Source organism: Puma concolor, chromosome C1 (genome assembly GCF_028749965.1).
Source record: "Puma concolor isolate L17-30 chromosome C1, mPumCon1.1.hap2, whole genome shotgun sequence".
Classification (NCBI taxonomy): domain Eukaryota; kingdom Metazoa; phylum Chordata; class Mammalia; order Carnivora; family Felidae; genus Puma; species Puma concolor.
In genome coordinates, this window is record NC_141674.1 from 199797112 (window position 1) to 199816877 (window position 19766).

The 19766-nt window shown below is 36.9% G+C and overlaps 2 protein-coding genes across 3 annotated transcripts in view; one reads left to right on the plus strand and one right to left on the minus strand.

The window, feature by feature from the left end:
- SPAG16 (sperm associated antigen 16) overlaps positions 1-19766 on the plus strand; it is a 1014588-nt gene that overhangs the window by 261009 nt on the left and 733813 nt on the right. The gene's annotated exons all lie outside the window — the stretch shown is intronic.
- LOC112848374 (dnaJ homolog subfamily A member 1-like) overlaps positions 3926-19766 on the minus strand; it is a 90134-nt gene continuing 74293 nt past the window's right edge. Inside the window, 4 exon segments of the mRNA XM_086720224.1 lie at positions 3926-4169; positions 4483-5096; positions 5098-5310; positions 5312-5350. Coding sequence (XP_086576350.1) covers positions 3926-4169; positions 4483-5096; positions 5098-5310; positions 5312-5350 — 1110 coding nt within the window.

Consider the following 19766-nt stretch of genomic DNA (forward strand, 5'->3'; position numbering starts at 1 on the left):
GTTAGTATTGATTTCTTTTCCATGTACTCAAGCTTCATGAGGGAGAGATTATGTCTATTTTATTTACTACTGCTCTTTGGAGTCCATCATAATTCCTGGTGTTCGTAGGTGTTGAATGAATGAATGATGGAATAATGTGGCCTAATTTCTTTTTTACTTTCATCCAATCAATCACCATATTGCATAGATGCACTACCTTCTTTATTTTCACATCAGTTCATTTTGTTACAAATTTATTTCTACTGCCATATTATAGTTCGACATCATTTACTACTTTGTTACTTGTTACATCACTTAGTGTTATTTGTTCTCTTGTCATTTTTCTCTCTTAGAATTCTCTATCTACATAATGGCTCTTCTTAAAACTTTAATCATATGACTTTTCTGATTATAGTTCTTCAACTACTCTCCATTGGCTTCAAAAAAAACACCAAATTTATAATATGCACACAATACTCCTTAAAATTTTTTTTAATGTTTATGTTTGAAAGACAGAGAGAAACAGTGTGAGCAGGTGAGGGGCAGAGAGAGAGGGAGACACAGAATCTGAAGCAGGCTCCAGGCTGTCAGCACAGAGCCTGACACGGGGCTTGAACTCATGAACTGTGAGATCATGACCTGAGCAAAGTCAGACGCTTAACCAACTGAGCCACCCAGGTGCCCCTATAGTCCTTTATATCTTACATTCTCTTCTTGCTACAATATCACTTTCCACTTCTCTGCAAAATTCAACAAATATTTTTCTGTACACACTGTATTCACTCTCTCATCTCCAAATCTATCAATCAATCTAGATTCTATTATGTAGTTGTGATTATACAGTTTCTCATTTATTGGTTGATGAAATACTTCAAACATAAATGAAAACAGAAAGAATAATATACTGAGCTTCACATAGTCATTAAAAGTTAGTAAAAAATGGCTAATTTTGCTTCAAGTATGCTCACTCAACTACCCCCACACATGAGATAATTTTGAAGCAAATATATGACACATTATTTCATCTATAAATATTTTGCCATATATTTCTAAAATACAAGTTCTCTTAAATTAAGGTATATTTTACATATAGTAAAGTACACAAATATCAAGTATGCAGCTTGGTATATACATACACACACGGACACACACACACACACACACACACACACTCATATAAACACAACTTTCAACAGGAATATAGAACTTTGATACACTCAGAAGTTTTCTTTATGTAAAACTTAATGTCCATTAAGTTTTCTTTATGTAAAACTTAATGTTCATTCTTATCTCAATGAACATAAATTATTTTTGCCTTTATGAACATTAAACGAAGCAATTGAATAGTGTCTCTGTGGTGCCTCGTCTCTTTCACTTAACATACTATTTCTGAGATTTATCCATATTGTTATATAGGTATTTGGTAGTTAATTCTTTTTTTAGTTTGAGTAATAGTATAATAATAATAGTAATAGTAATAATATAATAGTAGTCCATTATATAAATATACCACAATTGTGTTGAAAGACATTCATTCATGTTTGTTTTTTTAGTTTTTGGTTATTATGAATAAACTGCTATGAACATTCATGTATGTGTCTTGGTGAAAATATGCTGATTCATAAGGGAGATATATGTTCAAGTTTAGTAGATACTACTAAACTGTTTTCCAATACTCTTACAAGCAAAGTATCAGAGTTCTAGTTTTTAACTGTGCTAAAAATTGATATTGTTAGTCCTCTTCATTATAACTATTTTACTGATATATGTTGATATCTCATTGTGTTTTGACATTTTTTTCTGATAACAAAGGATTTGAGTTCTCTTTCATATGCTTTTTGGGTATTATTTCCAGATTTTTACTAATTACAAGTAATGTGGCCATGAACATTCTTGTAAACATCTCCTTAATTGGCCAATTACTGAATATCCACCTGATCCTGGTTATTAATTTGGAGTTGGACCTTCTATATATCATGATCCCTGGTCTCATTTTCAACCCTGGATTTCATTATCTGCATCTGATCCTAAGCCTTCCTTATTTAGCGTACTGATTTCAGCTGATTTCTCTGTCTCTTAGTCCATGTTTAGCAATGAATGCTTCTCTAAAGCTGGAGTCATCCATATCTTCAGTGAGAGGCAAAGCTTCATCTGCCTTGTAGCCCTACTGTCTTATGTTCATTGGAACAGAGACAATGGTGAATTAATTAATCCACAGAATATTATGGGAATCATCAGATAAGAATAAAGGTGGGAGAAGCTATTGATAAAGAAGGACAGAATATTCTCCTGGAAGAAAAATGGCAGAAGCATGTAAGAGAGCAGAAATCAGTTGGAGTTTATAGTGCATGTGTCTGACTCATCTGGAAGAAAGCATATTTTGGTTAGATGAAAGAAGATACAAGCTGGTAAAACACCTTGAAGGGTGGCCAAAGAGTTTTAATCTGGTTTAGTAGAAAATAGGGAGCAACCAACCATAACAGGTCTTAAATTAAAATTTCTTCCATGAGTATATTTTATGTTATAGGGTTTTTTTTCCTCATATTTTAAAAAAGCATATTTGATTGTTAAAATTTTAGTGTAACTGTAAGTACATATACTAGTTAGATATTTGTTTGCTTCTTTTTTATTACTTCTCTTGTATTCTTTTTTATTCTTTTATTTAAAAAACCAAAACAGGGGAGCTTCGGTGGCTCAGTCGGTTAGGTGTCCAATTTTGGCTCGGGTCATGGATCTTGCAATTCATGAGTTCGAGCCCCAAGCTGGGCTCTGTGCTGACAGCTCAGAGCCCAGAGCCTACTTAGGATTCTGTGTCTCCCTCTCTCTCTGCCCCTCCCCCACTCATGCTCTGTATCACTTTCTCTCTCTCTCTCTCTCTCTCAAAAATGAACAGTAAAAAATTAAAAACAAACAAAAAACAACAAAACAACCCTTCAGTCATTTTTTTCTCAGTGCCTAAGTAATGAGTTAAATATATGAGTTAACTTTATAGATTAATATTGATGGATTTTCTCTACCTACACCTGTGAAATTTGGGAAGATTAAGTCCATTCAGAATCTGTATTAGAACGTATCAGAATTTTCTCATGCATGGTCTAATTTAATCATCTGCTCTTTTGTAAAAAACAGTGCTAGTAGATAAGATTATTGTCATTTTATACCTGACAAAGAAATTACTCAAATTGACTTAGCTAGAAGGGCAGAGCTTGAACATACACCTGAGACTACTGATTTGAAGCCCATTCCTTCATCCACTGTGAGTTGTCTGCTCTATTTACTAAGTGATCTACACCTACATGCATTTTAAAATTAATCTAAGATACAGTTGGTGTTCAACCAAGAGTTTTTTGTTTTCTTTTGCCCATGGATTGCAAATAATACTTGTATTTTTCTCTGGAGAAAGTTAGTAATTTGTCAGGTGCAAATGCCTCCAATTGTAAGGAAGTCATTTAAGTGATTACCCTTCTATTAAAGCTAATAGGCAACTTTCATGGTTATTTAATTTTGTTCTTTTTGGACCCCTATCCATTTTTCATATTTTCTAAGCTACTAAATTTAACTATGGCGGGTTATAATTTTTTCAGTGAGCAGTTATCTCTACTAATCCTTAAGACTATAGATTCAAATCTATGCCCATCAACTTTAATTTTGTTTTCTGTGTGTGTGTGTGTGTGTGTGTGTGTGTGTGTGTGTGTGTGTGTGTGTGAGTGAATGAGTGATAAGAGGGGAATAAGGAGGTGAGGTTCACAACTATGGTAGATACTGTGCTTTTATTTTTTTATTTTATTTTTTTTCAGAGCTTTTATATTTTTTATTCTTCATTTAACTTTTAAAACACTACTATAGTTGAATATTAAAACAAAAATAGTAGCAAGTAGTGAGCTATGATTATAGTCCTTCACTCGTTCACTACTGCATGTACCAGCAATGTTATTCACTGGCCCCATTAAGAGGTCTGACCTCCCCGAGAGTGATGTTCATCATCCTCACATGCTCTGTTGTAATGGCGCAGTCTTTCCTGATTTGGATCAAAGTCCACCAGTTCTACCTGGTCCATTTCATCAGTCTCTTCTACTTCCTTCCTCTCAGGTAGGAGTTTTTCCAGCAAAGAGAGTTTATTAGGAGAGAGAAAGCCATTCTCAGGAAAGTTTACCTTAAATTCGATGACTAGGCAACCCTTTTCATATGGTCTACGATAAATTGGCATACCTTTATTCAGCACCCACTTGATATTTCCATGCTTGACAATCTGACCTGGATGAGAGGTAATGACAATGGCTCTGTTGTTAAGAGTAGATATTGGCGGGGCGCCTGGGTGGCGCAGTCGGTTAAGCGTCCGACTTCAGCCAGGTCACGATCTCACGGTCCGTGAGTTCGAGCCCCGCGTCGGGCTCTGGGCTGATGGCTCAGAGCCTGGAGCCTGTTTCCGATTCTGTGTCTCCCTCTCTCTCTGCCCCTCCCCCGTTCATGCTCTGTTTCTCTCTGTCCCACAAATAAATAAACGTTGAAAAAAAAAATTTTAAAAAAAAAAGAGTAGATATTGGCTTTTGAAAGCTGCACAGTGCTTCAACCAGCTGTATGTCCATACACATGAAAAGATCCTCTCCTCGCCTAGTAAAAACAACATGGTCCTTCTGATCTAAAACAACGATAATAACTCCTGGTTCCAGTCCAGGTTCTTGGTCTCCTTCACCATGGAATGTTATCTTCTGGCCATCTTTCATGCCTTTGTCAATATGAACTTCTAGAATCTTTTCTTGAACTATCTTCCTTCCATTGCAGCTTTTACATCTATCTTTAGGATTGATCCGTTCCCCATGGCCATGGCACTCCATGCACACACTTTGAATTTGCTGAACCATTCCAGGTCCTATCTGATGAATTCTTATTTGCATTCCAGTACCTCTGCAATTGGGACAACATTCTACCGCTCCTTTCTTACCACCTCGGCCTTCACATTTGTTGCAAATCACATTCTTTTGCAGAGCTAGTTTTCTTGTTGCACCATTATATAAATCTTCTAAGGTTACAGAGAACTGATGCACAACATTTTTACCTCTCCTTTCTCTCTGCATCCTTCCTCCTTCCCCCAAAAACATAACAAAGATGTCCATGGGGGGAGCCAAAACCACCACCTTCTCCACTTTCTTTAATTGCCTGTTCTCCTCCTTTGTCATACAATTCCCTTTTCTTCACATCAGATAGCACTTCAAAAGCTTGAGAAATCTGTTTAAACTTCTCTCCTTCATTTGGATTCTTGTCAGGGTGGTACTTCAAAGCCAATTTCCTGTAAGCCTTTTTCAATTCTTCCTGGGTGGCATTGGGTTTGACCTCCCAAAACATCACAGTAAGTAGTTTCTTTCACTGTTTTCTACAGCTGGTGAAGGGGCTGAGGCTGGTGTGGGGGAGCAGAAGGAGCGCATTGCTGGGCGCAGCTCCCCCGGCAGCTGCTCCTCCGCTTTTCACCAAGCGTTTTGGAAAGTTCCCGACACTGTGCTTTTAAAGAAAAAATAAAACCTACTGTAAATAAAGCAGGCAATTTTTTATTTTCATTTTTTAATTTTTTAGAAAGATTTATTTGTTTTTGAGAGAGAAAGTGGGGAAGGAGCAGAGAGAGATAGAGAGAGAGAGAGAGAGAGAGAAGAAGAAGAAGAAGAAGAAGAAGAAGAAGAAGAAGAAGAAGAAGAATATCCAAAGTGGGCTCTGTGCTGACAGCAGCAAGCTCCATGTGGGGCTTAAACCTATGAGCCATGATTTCATGACCTGAGTCAAAATCTGATGCTCACTGAACCGACTGAGCCACCCAAGTGCCCCAAGGCAGGCAGTTTTTTACAAGAACAGCTCTTTTCAACGTTTATTTATTTTTTGGGACAGAGAGAGACAGAGCATGAACGGGGGAGGGGCAGAGAGAGAGGGAGACACAGAATCGGAAACAGGCTCCAGGTTCTGAGCCATCAGCCCAGAGCCCGACGCGGGGCTCGAACTCACGGACCGCGAGATCGTGACCTGGCTGAAGTCGGACGCTTAACCGACTGCGCCACCCAGGCGCCCCACAAGAACAGCTCTTTAAAAAACTTATGTATTTTGCCACTTTGCAGAAGTGATAATAAAACTGATTATTCATTGATCCCAGAGGATTGGCTACAGCAAAAATCAAGGAAGAGCATGAACATTTTCCAGTGAGTTCATACATTCTGAAAATTAAGGCCAGGAAAACCCCAGACCCTTAGAAGCCTCCCAGGAGCCTTTTGCAACTATCAGCTTAATTTTCTACATTTGTTATAAATTACTGGAACAATGATTTATATTTACTATTCTAATACTTTCCCTTGCTTTTTAAATTCACTTTCCTTTAGAGACATAGTCATCTCTTTGACTCTACATTTATAAATTGTGGATATGCCAATTCTTCTGTGCTGCTGTTGCCATCTTAGTTTTCAAGGCTTTTGTTTTCTTCCCTGGGTATTTTTAGTGCATCCCTCTCTGTTTCCCTATGTGTGTCCTTTTAAATTTATTGTGAATACTACGTCTTCTAGTTGCTAGTTCAGTTTTCTCACATACTAGAATGATTAACCAGTCCCTCTCTTAGACTCCTCAGTGGCAATCTCTTGAATTCCAGATCTCACTGAATATCTTTCCAAGTCCTCCAGTCAAATTCAGATTATGTTACCTCTCCTATCATTTAGGGCCCTGTCCTCTCAGGACATTTTTCTGCCCATCCCTACTACAGCACCCCCCCCCCCCCATTTCCTTTTCCATCCAAACTGTCACATGGTTCTCATCATTAAAAGTGTAGATTGATTCCTATTTTCTCTCAGACGTTCCAGACTAAAAAATTGAATGTTGCTTTTTAAATCAGCTTTTAATGATAGTAGTGATGGTTGTATTCTGGAGGTATGCGTGCATGTGTATTTTTATTCGTAGCCTTTCAGGTTCCAATTCTCTAAATAAAATGTACTCTGCCTATTCAAAGTCCATTCAGTATAACTACCAAAGGCACAGAAAAGCAGTTCCCAATTAAGATATAGTCACGTCAGGTCATGGTTGCCAAGGCTCTTGGCTGGGACTCCCAACTAGCTTCTCTGTCATATCTCAGTGTTGTAATTGTGACCAGTTTTATTTAAATATTCCTGCCACTTTTAATTCAAAGTGTATTGACTGGTTTGTTTTGGCTTCCTTTTTTTTTTTCCTATTTTAATCACAACATGCTTAAATATTTTACTTTCAAGTATATTTTTGGTTGGGATAAAATAGTCAAGGACATTAAGCTGAAAATCAATGAGCATATATTAATAGTATGTCTTTTACTATATGATTTTATATTCAGGAATCTGTTCTAATGCTATACAACTTGAAAAATAAATGTAATGGTTATTACATTGAAGAACAAAAAAAGCTTAAATATCTTGATAAGCTATGTTAGATACAGTGTAAAGGATTTCAATCCATTTTTATGGCTTTGTTTGGCTTAAATGGAGTGTTTAGTTAATAATACTATGAATTATGTCTTCTATTTTATTTACTTCACAGATAGCTACATCATTAACCACCCTATTTTTTAGAAAATTTGCTATGTAATCTATAATAGAATTCCCACAAGAAATAGAATTTTCTACTGTGAAACACATTTTCGTAATTCACATATATCCGATTATTACATTAGGTAATGATATGTGGTAACCTATGCAAGTATACAAATGACTAAAAATGTAGAGATCTTTTGTTTCATATTCTTAACATTTTACCATTTTGCAGTTGAAACCAGGGATATCTTTTTCTTTCCTCTCCTTTTTTTTTTTTCTTTCTGTATTTAAAATCAAGCTTCCCTTCTTTGGTTCACAGAAAGCTAGCCATTTTTAATACGGCTTTTTAGGATATTCTCCACAATCAATATTTTGTATAGGTGGACACTGAAAGCAATGAAGCAATAGCCTGATGATATAATCATGACAGTAGTAATAAAAGTTGCATTACTTTATATATATGTACAATGACATTTGTTTATTGATCTCAAAATTGTGTCTGTGCTTATAGATTATGCATTCATATGTGTTAAATACCTACAGTAACATTAGAGTGAGGGTTTAAAGCGATTGGTGAGTTTTTTCATCTGAACTGTTATGCGTCCCATCTTTAGTTTAAATGTGCCAATCATCTTTATTTTTAATTAACAAACATATATTAATTAACTAGCAGTTGTTTCAATAATGTTCAGAGAGGAAATCTCAAGATTAATACATTTTGCACATAAGATATAAACACCTAAAATTTTAAGTGCCTGATCGGAATTTTTCTTTCCTCCCCCTCTTAGAATTATATCCACTCTTAACTTCTTGATTTTCTGATGTTTATCTTCAGCCAGGATACCTCTTCTGAACTCCAACTTCTTACTTTACATCTTTAAAAGACATTTCAAACTTGCTATGGCAGATATAAGCCCCTGACCTACTTCTTTCCTATTTCATTTAGTTTCCTAACTCCTTTTGCCCAGGTATTTTATTCAAAAATCTCAGAAATCTTGAGTCCTCTTGTTCTTCCGTGATGAATATTTTATTAAGGAAACCTATTGGTTTTCCTTCAGACTATATCCAGTATCTGACCACTCCTCTCCATCTCCACTTATACTTCAAGCATATCACCGCATATCACTGATTAAAATAGCCTCCTAACTAGTCTCTCTGTTTATGCCTTTGTTCCCCTTCAAACTCAGCCAAGTCTATCCTCAAAAGAGTAGCCAAAGCAATCCCATTAAAATATAGTCAGATCTTACCCTTATGCTCACAAAACCCATTGGCTCTTTATTTAACTTAAAACAAAGGTTATTAAAGTCCTTAATAACCAACAAACTCTTACGTGATTAAGAGCCCTGTTAACTCTCTAACTTCATCTCATGATACTCTACTCCTTGTTCACTCTACCCCAGGCATAACTGGTCTTCTTTGAATAGATCAGATAATTTCTTCATCAGGGCCTTTGTTATTGCCAATCTGCTGCCTAGAATAATATTATCTCAAAAGTCCATATTGTTTTTTCCTTTGCCTACTTTAGATCTTATCCATACGATAGCTTCTCAATGAGGCCTTTCTTGTCAAAATATTATAAACGTTCTCTGATACCTCTTATCTACTTTCTCTGGTTTTGTCTTCTCCTTCACACTATTTCTCTTGAAGTTTTTATTCTCTGCCTCTCTTCTAGAATACATTTTTTAATGGAGGCCAGGATATTTTTCCTTTTTATTCCCCCTGCTATTCCATAGTATTTGACACATAATAGATGCTCAATAATATCTGGTTGATGCATGAATAACTTTTCCTATTCTTCCCCCATAGGGAAGAAAATTGGAATAGAGTGAGAGAGGATTCCTTAGTATAAGCTAAGAATGTAAGCATTCATCTCAAGGTTCTAAACAGATACTCTGAGTTATGGTGATTCCTACCTTTCAATCTCTTTTTGACACAGTGTGGTCAAGAAACAAGAGATCCTCTAGCTTTGAAAACAGAGTAACAACCCACTTTAAGTCCCATTCTTGTGTTTTGTTGGAAGAATATTCTGAATGGCAGGTATGGTAAATAGTGTCCTCCAAAACAACTTACTCATTGAAATCTTTTTGGGTAGAGGTGAGGGGAATAGGGATTAGATCTGTTTGCTAGCATAAAATTATCAGTATTCTTAGTATACACTAGAATTTTAAATGCCCTGCAGTGGTTGATTACATTCTCATACTACCTGGACTTGTATAACAAATTACAGTGTGAGGGATGCAAAGATCATAATGAGATACATGAAATATCTTTTCCTTTTCCCATCTTATCCTGAACCAGAAGACAATCAATGATGGGAATCAATAGGCTTCAGTCAATCTGAAGAAAAAGAGGAGGAGCAATTGACTTAAAATGCTTCTCAGTTAAACCTTTCATGCCTAGCCTATTGCAGATGTCTGGCCCTTTCTGTCTTCAGTCCTCTGGAGGCATCAGAGAATGAATACCCATCACAACAGCCCTGTCACTTTCTTTGAAAACAGAATGCCTGAATCTTGAACTTACAGTATGCACTCTGTTCATCCGCTTGATCACAAAGGTTGGGAACAATCCCATGTATGTCATTACATAAATTTGACATTTATATTTGAAAAGGTTTACTCTTCTATTAGTTCATCTATAAAACTCCCTATTATGATTTCATAAGACATTATGGGGCATTAGGATACAAAGATTGGTTAATATTGCACAGTCAGTGCATAGTTTATGCTTATAGCAAAGAGAATTTATGATTGAAATTATGTTAGAAAACACCAAGTTTTGCAGTTAGTTTCATAACATTTTACCCAATTATGGAGTAGAGGGTGGGGCAGAAAAATCAATGTTTTCTTTGAACTTCTCAGTTGTTGATGACTATGCTAAGTTGCTTTTTACATTTACATTTATTTAATTTTATTTTATGTTATTTTATTTTATGTTATTTATTTTATTATTTTATTTTAATTTACATACAAATTAGTTAGCATATAGTGCAACAATGATTTCAGGAGTAAATTCCTTAGTGCCCCTTACCCATTTAGCCCATCCCCCCTCACACACCCCCTCCAGTAACCCTCTATTTGTCCTCCATATTTGTGAGTCTCTTATGTTTTTTCCACCTCCCTGTTTTTATATTATTTTTGTTCCCTACCCTTATGTTCATCTGTTTTGTCTCTTAAAGTCCTCATATGAGTGAAGTCATATGATTTTTGTCTTTCTCTAATTTCGCTTAGCATAATACCCTCTAGTTACATTGTGTGTGTGTGTGTGTGTGTATATATATATATATATATATATATATATATATATATATACCACATTTTCTTTATACATTCATCCATCTCTATGGAAATTTGGGCTCTTTCCATACTTTTTTTTTTATATGAAATTTATTGTCAAATTGGTTTCCATACAACACCCAGTGCTCATCCCAAAAGGTGCCCTCCTCAATACCCATCACCCACCCTCTCCTCCCTCCCACCCCCCATCAACCCTTAGTTTGTTCTCAGTTCTCAACAATCTTTCCATACTTTGGCTATTGTTGATATGCTGCTATAAACATGGGGGTGCATGTGGCCCTTTGAAACAGCACACCTGTATCCCTTGGATAAATCCCTAGTAGTGCAATTGCTGGGTCGTAGGGTAGTTCTATTTTAGTTTTTTGAAGAACCTCCATACTGTTTTCCAGAGTGGCTGCACCAGCTTGCATTGCCACCAACAATACAAAAGAGATCCTCTTTCTCCTAATCCTCGCCAACATCTGTTGTTGCCTGAGTTGTTAATTTAAGCCATTCTGACTGGTGTGAGGTGGTATCGCCTTGTGGTTTTGATTTGTATTTCCCTGATGATGAGTGATGTTGAGCATTTTTTCATGTGTCGGTTGGCCATCTGAATGTCTTCTTTGGAGAAGTGTCTGTTCATGTCTTTAGCCCATTTCTTCACTGGATTATTTTTTGAGGGGGGGTGTTGAATTTGATAAGTTCTTTATAGATTTTGGATATGAACCCTTTATCTGATATGTCATTTGCAAATATCTTCTCCCATTTTGTTGGTTGCCTTTTAGTTTTGCTGATTGTTTCCTTTGCTGTGCAGAGGCTTTTTATTTTGATGAGGTCCCAGTAGTTCATTTTTGCTTTTGTTTCCCTTGCCTCAGGAGAAGTGTTGAGTAAGAAGTTGCTGTGGCCAAGATCAAAGAGGTTTTTGCCTGCTTTCTCCTCAAACATTTTGATGGCTTCCTGTCTTACATTGAGGTCTTTCATCCATTTTGAGTTTATTTTTGTGTATGGTGTAAGAAAGTGGTCCAGGTTCATTTTTCTGCATGTTGCTGTCCAGTTTTCCCAGCACCACTTGCTGAAGAGACTGTCTTTATTCCATTGGTTATTATTTCATGCTTTTTCAAAGATTAGTTGGCCATACATTTGTGGGTCCATTTCTGGGTTCTCTATTCTGTTCCGTTGATCTGAGTGTCTGTTTTTGTGCCAATAACATACTGTCTTGATGATTACAGCTTTGAGGTATAGCTTGAAGTCTGGGGTTGTGATGCCTCCTGCTTTGGTTTTCTTTTTCAAGATTGCTTTGGCTATTCGGGGTCTTTTCTGGTTCCATACAAATTTTAGGATTATTTGTTCTAGCTCTGTGAAGAATGCTGGTGTTATTTTGATAGGGATTGCATTGAATATGTAGATTGCTTTGAGTAGTATCAACATTTTAACAGTATTTTTTCTTCCTATCCAGGAGTATGGAATCTTTTTTCAATTTTGTGTCTTCTTCAATTTCTTTAATAAGCTTTCTACAGTTTTCAGTGTCTAGATTTTTCACCTCTTTAGTTAGATTTATTCCTAGGTATTTTATGGTTTTTGGTGCAACTATAAATGGGATTGATTCCTTGATTTCTCTTTATGTTGCTTCATTGCTGGTGTATAGGAATGCAACCTATTTCTGTGCGTTGGTTTTATAGCCTGCAACTTTGCTGAATTCATGAATCAGTTCTAGCAGTTTTTTGGTGGAATATTTAGGGTTTTCCAAATAGAGCATCATGTCATCTGCGAAGAGTGAAAGTTTGACCTCTTCCTGGCTGATTTGATGCCTTTTATTTCTTTGTGTTGTCTGATTGCTGAGGCTAAGACTTCCAATACTATGTTAAATAACAGTGGCAAGAGTGGACATCCCTGTTTTGTTCCTGACCTTAGGGGGAAAGCTCTCAGTTTTTCCCCATTGAGGATGATATTAGCGTTGGGTCGTTCATATATGGCTTTTATGATCTCAAGGTATACTGCTTCTATCCCTACTTTCTTGATGGTTTTTATCAAGAAAGGATGTTGTATTTTGTTGAATGCTTTCTCTGCATCTAATGAGAGGATCATATGGTTCTTGCCCTTTCTTTTATTGATGTGATGAATCACGTTAATTGTTCTGCCGCTACTGAACCAGCCCTGCATCTCAGGTATAAATCCCACTTGGTTATGGTGAATAATTTTTTTAATGTATTGTAGGATCCAGTTGGCTAATATCTTGTTGAGAATTTTTGCATCCATGTTCATCAGGAAAATTGGTCTATAGTTTTCCTTTTTAGTGGGGTCTCTGGTTTTGGAATCAAGGTCATGCTGGCTTCATAGAAAGAGTTTAGAAGTTTTCCTTCCATTTCTATTTTTTGGAACAGCTTTAAGAGAATAGGTGTTAACTCTTCCTTAAATGTTTGGTAGAATTCCCCTGGAAATCCATCTGGCCCTGGACTCTTGTTTTTTGGCAGATTTTTGATTACTAATTTGATTTCCTTACTGGTTATGGGTCTGTTCAAATTTTCTATTTCTTCCTGTTTAAGTTTTGGTAGTGTAAATGTTTCTAGGAATTTGTCCATTTCTTCCAGGTTGCTCATTTTATTGGCATATAATTGCTCATAATATTCTCTTATTATTGTTTTTATTTCTGCTGTGTTGGTTGGTTGTGATCATTCTTCTTTCATTCTTGATTTTACTTATTTGGGTCCTTACCTTTTTGTTTTTGATCAAACTGTCACTGGCTAGTGGTTTATCATATTGTTTATTCTTTCAAAGAACCAGCTTCTGGTTTCATTGATCTGTTCTACTATTTTTTTTTTGTTTGTTTGTTTCGATAGCATTAATTTCTGCTCTAATCTTTATTATTTCCTGTCTATTGCTGGTTTGGGGTTTTATTTGCTGTTCCTTTTCCAGCTCTTTAAGGCATAAGGTTAGGTTGTGTATCTGAGATCTTTCTTCCTTCTTTAGTAAGGCCTGGATTGCTATATACTTCCTCTTATGACCACCTTTGCTGCATCCCAGAGGTTTTGGGTTGTGGTGTTATCATTTTCATGGGCTTCCATATACTTTTTAATTTCCTCTTTAACTTCTTGGTTAGTCCATTCATTCTTTAGGAAGATGTTTTTCAGTCTCCAAATATTTGTTACCTTTCCAAATTTTTTCTTGTGGTTGATTTGGAGTTTCATAGCATTGTGGTCTGAAAATATGCACAGTATGATCTTAGTCTTTTTGTATTTGTTGAAGGTTGATTTCTGTTGCAGTATGTGATCTATTCTGGAGAGCATTTTATGTGCACTGGAGAAGAATGTGTATTCTGCTGCTTTAGGATGAAATGTTCTGAATATATGTTAAGTCCGTCTAGTCCAGTGTGTCATTCAAAGCCATTGTTTCCTTGTTGATTTTTTGATTAGATGATCTGTCCATTGCTATGAGTGGGGTGTTGAAGTCTTCTACCATTATGGTATTACTATCAATGAGTTCCTTTATGTTTGTGATTAATTGATTATATATTTGTGTGCTTTCACATTTGGTGCATAAATGTTTACGATTATTAGGTCTTCTTGGTGGATAGACCCCTTAATTATGATTTAATGCCCTTCTTCATCTCTTGATACAGTCTTTATTTTATTTTATTTTAATTTATTTTTTTAAAGTTTACTTTATTTTATTTTATTTTTTTCAATATATGAAATTTATTGTCAAATTGGTTTCCATACAACACCCAGTGCTCATCCAAAAAGATGCCCTCCTCAATACCCATCACCCACCCCCCTCTCCCTCCCATGCCCCTCAACCCTCAGTTTGTTCTCAGTTTTTAAGAGTCTCTTATGCTTTGGCTCTCTCCCTCTCTAACCTCTTTTTTTTCCCTTCCCCACCCCCATGGATTTCTGTTAAGTTTCTCAGGATCCACATAAGAGTGAAAACATATGGTATCTGTCTGTCTCTGTATGGCTTATTTCACTTAGCATAACACTCTCCAGTTCCATCCACATTGCTACAAAGGGCCATATTTCATTCTTTCTCATTGCCATGTAGTACTCCGTTGTGTATATACACCACAATTTCTTTATCCATTCATCAGTTGATGGACATTTAGGCTCTTTCCATAATTTGGCTATTGTTGAGAGTGCTGCTATAAACCTTGGGGTACAAGTGCCCCTATATATCAGCACTCCTGTATCCCTTGGGTAAATTCCTAGCAGTGCTACTGCTGGGTCATAGGGTAGGTCTATTTTTAATTTTTTGAGGAACCTCCACACTGTTTTCCAGAGTGGCTGCACCAATTTGCATTCCCCCCAACAGTGCAAGAGGGTCCCAGTTTCTCCACATCCTCTCCAGCATCTAGAGTCCCCTGATTTGTTCATTTTGGCCACTCTGACTGGTGTGAGGTGATATCTGAGTGTCGTTTTGATTTGTATTTCCCTGATAAGGAGCGACGTTGAGCATCTTTTCATGTGCCTGTTGGCCATCTGGATGTCTTCTTTAGAGAAGTGTCTATTCATGTTTTCTGCTCATTTCTTCACTGGGTTATTTGTTTTTTTGGGTGTGGAGTTTGGTGAGCTCTTTATAGATTTTGGATACTAGCCCTTTGTCCGATATGTCATTTGCAAATATCTTTTCCCATTCCATTGGTTGCCTTTTAGTTTTGTTGGTTGTTTCCTTTGCTGTGCAGAAGCTTTTTATCTTGATGAGGTCCCAGTAGTTCATTTTTGCTTTTAATTCCCTTGCCTTTGGGGATGTGTTGAGTAAGAGATTGCTACGACTGAGGTCAGAGAGGTCTTTTCCTGCTTTCTCCTCTAGGGTTTTGATGGTTTCCTATCTCACATTCAGGTCCTTTATCCATTTTGAGTTTACTTTTGTGAATGGTGTGAGAAAGTGGTCTAGTTTCAACCTTCTGCATGTTGCTGTCCAATTCTCCCAGCACCATTTGTTAAAGAGACTGTCTTTTTTCCATTGGATATTCTTTCCTGCTTTGTCAAAGATGAGTTGGCCATACATTTGTGGGTCTAGTTCTGGGGTTTCTATTCTATTCCATTGGTCTATGTGTCTGTTTTTGTGCCAATACCATACTGTCTTGATGATTACAGCTTTGTAATAGAGGCTAACGTCTGGGATTGTGATGCCTCCTGCTTTGGTCTTCTTCTTCAAAATTACTTTGGCTATTCGAGGCCTTTTGTGGTTCCATATGAATTCTAGGATTGCTTGTTCTAGCTTCGAGAAGAATGCTCGTGCAATTTTGATTGGGATTGCATTGAATGTGTAGATAGCTTTGGTACTATTGACATTTTGACAATATTTATTCTTCCAATCCATGAGCACGGAATGTTTTTCCATTTCTTTATATCTTCTTCAATTTCCTTCGTAAGCTTTATGTAGTTTTCAGCATACAGATCTTGTACATCTTTGGTTAGATTTATTCCTAGGTATTTTATACTTCTTGGTGCAGTTGTGAATGGGATTAGTTTCTTTATTTGTCTTTCTGTTGCTTCATTATTAGTGTATAAGAATGCAACTGATTTCTGTACATTGATTTTGTATCCTGCAACTTTGCTGAATTCATGTATCAGTTCTAGCAGACTTTTGGTGGAGTCTGTCGGGTTCTCCATGTATAATATTATGTCATCTGCAAAAAGTGAAAGCTTGAATTCATCTTTTATAATTTTTATGTCTTTGATTTCCTTTTGTTGTCTGATTGCTGATGCTAGAACTTCCAACACTATGTTAAACAACAGCAGTGAGAGTGGACATCCCTGTCGTGTTCTTGATCTCAGGGGGAAAGCTCTCAGTTTTTCCCCATGGAGGATGATGTTAGCTGTGGGCTTTTCATAAATGGCTTTTATGATCTTTAAGTATGTTCCTTCTATCCCAACTTTCTCAAGGGTTTTTATTAAGAAAGGATGCTGAATTTTGTCAAATGCCTTTTTTTGTATCGATTGACAGGATCATTTGGTTCTTATCTTTTCTTTTATTAAGGTGATGTATCACATTGATTGATTTGCCAATGTTGAACCAGCCCTGTATCCCGGGAATGAATCCCACTTGATCATGGTGAATAATTCTTTTTATATGCTGTTGAATTCGATTTGCTAGTATCTTACTGAGAATTTTTGCATCCATATTCATCAGGGATATTGGCTTATAGTTCTCTTTTTTTACTGGGTCTCTGGTTTAGGAATCAAAGGAATGCTGGCTTCATAGAATGAGTCTGGAAGTTTTCCTTCCCTTTCTATTTCTTGGAATAGCTTGAGAAAGATAGGTATTATCTCTGCTTTAAATGTCTGGTAGAACTCCCCTGGGAAGCCATCTGGTCCTGGACTCTTATTTGTTGGGAGGTTTTTGAGAACTGATTTAATTTCTTCGCTGGTTATGGGTCTGTTCAAGGTTTCTATTTGCTCCTGATTGAGTTTTGGAAGTGTGTGGGTGTTATGAATTTATCCATTTCTTCCAGGTTGTCCAGTTTGTTGGCATATAATTTTTCATAGTATTCCCTGGTAATTGCTTGTATTTCTGAGGGATTGGTTGTAATAATTCCATTTTCATTCATTATTTTATCTATTTGGGTCATCTCCCTTTTTTTTTTTTTTGAGAAACCTGGCTAGATGTTTATCAATTTTTTTTTTTATTTTTTCAAAAAACCAACTCTTGGTTTCATTGATCTGCTCTACAGTATTTTTAAGATTCTATATTGTTTTTTTCTGCTCTGATCTTTATTATTTCTCTTCTTCTGCTGGGTTTAGGGTGTCTTTGCTGTTCTGCCTCTATTTCCTTTAGGTGTGCTGTTAGATTTTGTATTTGGGATTTTTCTTGTTTCTTGAGATAGGCCTGGATTGCAATGTATTTTCCTCTCAGGACTGCCTTCACTGCATCCCAAAGCATTTAGATTGTTGTATTTTCATTTTCCTTTGTTTCCATATATTTTTAAATTTCTTCTCTAATTGCCTGGTTGACTCATTCATTCTTTAGTAGTGTGTTCTTTAACATCCATGCTTTTGGAGGTTTTCCAGGCTTTTCCCTGTGGTTGATTTCAAGCTTCATAGCATTGTGGTCTGAAAGTATGCATGGTATGATCTCAATTCTTGTATACTTATGAAGGGCTGTTTTGTGACCCAGTATGTGATCTATCTTGGAGAAGGTTCCATGTGCACTCGAGAAGAAAGTATATGCTGTTGCTTTGGGATGGAGAGTTCTAACTATATCTGTCAAGTCCATCTGATCCAATGTGTCATTCAGGGCCCTTGTTTCTTTATTGACCATGTGTCTAGATGATCTATCCATTTCTGTAAGTGGAGTGTTAAAGTCCCCTGCAATTACCACATTCTTATCAATAAGGTTGCTTATGTTTGTAATTGTTTTATATATTTGGGGGCTCCCGTATTCAGCGCATAAACATTTATAATTGTTAGCTCTTCCTGATGGATAGACCCTGTAATTATTATATAATGCCCTTCTTCATCTCTTGTTTAATTTAAAGTCTAGTTTGTCTGATATAAGTATGGCTACTCCAGCTTTGTTTTGACTTCCAGTAGCATGATAAATAGTTCTCCATCCCCTCACTTTCAATCGGAAAGTGTCCTCAGGTCTAAAATGAGTCTCTTGTAGACAGCAAATAGATGGGTCTTGTTTTTTTATCCATTTTGATACCCTATGTCTTTTGGTTGGCGCATTTAGTCCATTTACGTTCAGTGTTATTATAGAAAGATATGGGTTTAGAGTCATTGTGATGTATGTAGGTTTCATGCTTGTAGCAATGTGTCTGGTACTTTGTCTCACAGGATCCCCCTTAGGATCTCTTGTAGGGCTGGTTTAGTGGTGACGAATTCCCTCAGTTTTTGTTTGTTTGGGAAGACCTTTATCTCTCCTTCTATTCTGAATGAGAGACAGCTGGATAAAGGATTCTTGGCTGCATATTTTTCAGTTCATCACATTGAAGATTTCCTGCCATTCCTTTCTGGCCTGCCAAGTTTCAGTAGAGAGATCCGTCACAAGTCTTATCGGTCTCCCTTTATATGTTAGAGCGTGTTTATCCCTAGCTGCTTTCAGAATTTTCTCTTTATCCTTGTATTTTGCCAGTTTCACTATGATATGTCATGCAGAAGATCGATTCAAGTTACGTCTGAAGGGAGTTCTCTGTGCCTCTTGGATTTCAATGCCTTTTTCCTTCCCCAGATCAGGGAATTTCTCAGCTATGATTTCTTCAAGTACACCTTCAGCACCTTTCCCTCTCTCTTTCTCCTCTGGAATACCAATTATGCGTAGATTATTTCTCTTTAGTGCATCACTTAGTTCTCTAATTTTCCCCTCATACTCCTGGATTTTTTTATCTCTCTTTTTCTCAGCTTCCTCTTTTTCCATAATTTTATCTTCTAGTTCACCTATTCTCTCCTCTGCCTCTTCAATTCGAGCTGTGGTCATCTCCATTTTATTTTGCAACTCATTTATAGCATTTTCTAGTTCCTCCTGGCTGTTTCTTAGTCCCTTGATCTCTGTAGCAATAGATTCTCTGCTGTCCTTTATACTGTTTTCAAGCCAGCGATTAATTTTATGACTATTATTCTAAACTCACTTTCTGTTATATTGTTTAAATCGTTTTTTGATCAGTTCGTTAGCTGTCGTTATTTCCTGGAGGTATTTTTGAGGGGAATTCTTCCGTTTCGTCATTTTGGATAGTCCCTGGAGTGGTGACGAACTTCAGGGCACTTCCCCTGTGCTGTCTTGAATATCCTGTGTTGGTGGGCGGGGCTGTAGTCAGACCTGATGTCTGCCCCCAGCCAACTGCTGGGGCCACAGTCAGACTGGTGTGTGCCTTCTCTTTCCCTCTCCTAGGGGCGGGATTCACTGTGCGGTGGTGTGGCCCGTCTGGGCTACTTGCACACTTCCAGGCTTGTGGTGCTGGGGATCTGGCGTATTAGCTGGGGTGGGTCAGCAAGGTGCACATGGGTGGGAGGGGTAGGCTCAGCTCACTTATCCTTCAGTGATCCACTTTGGGAGGGGC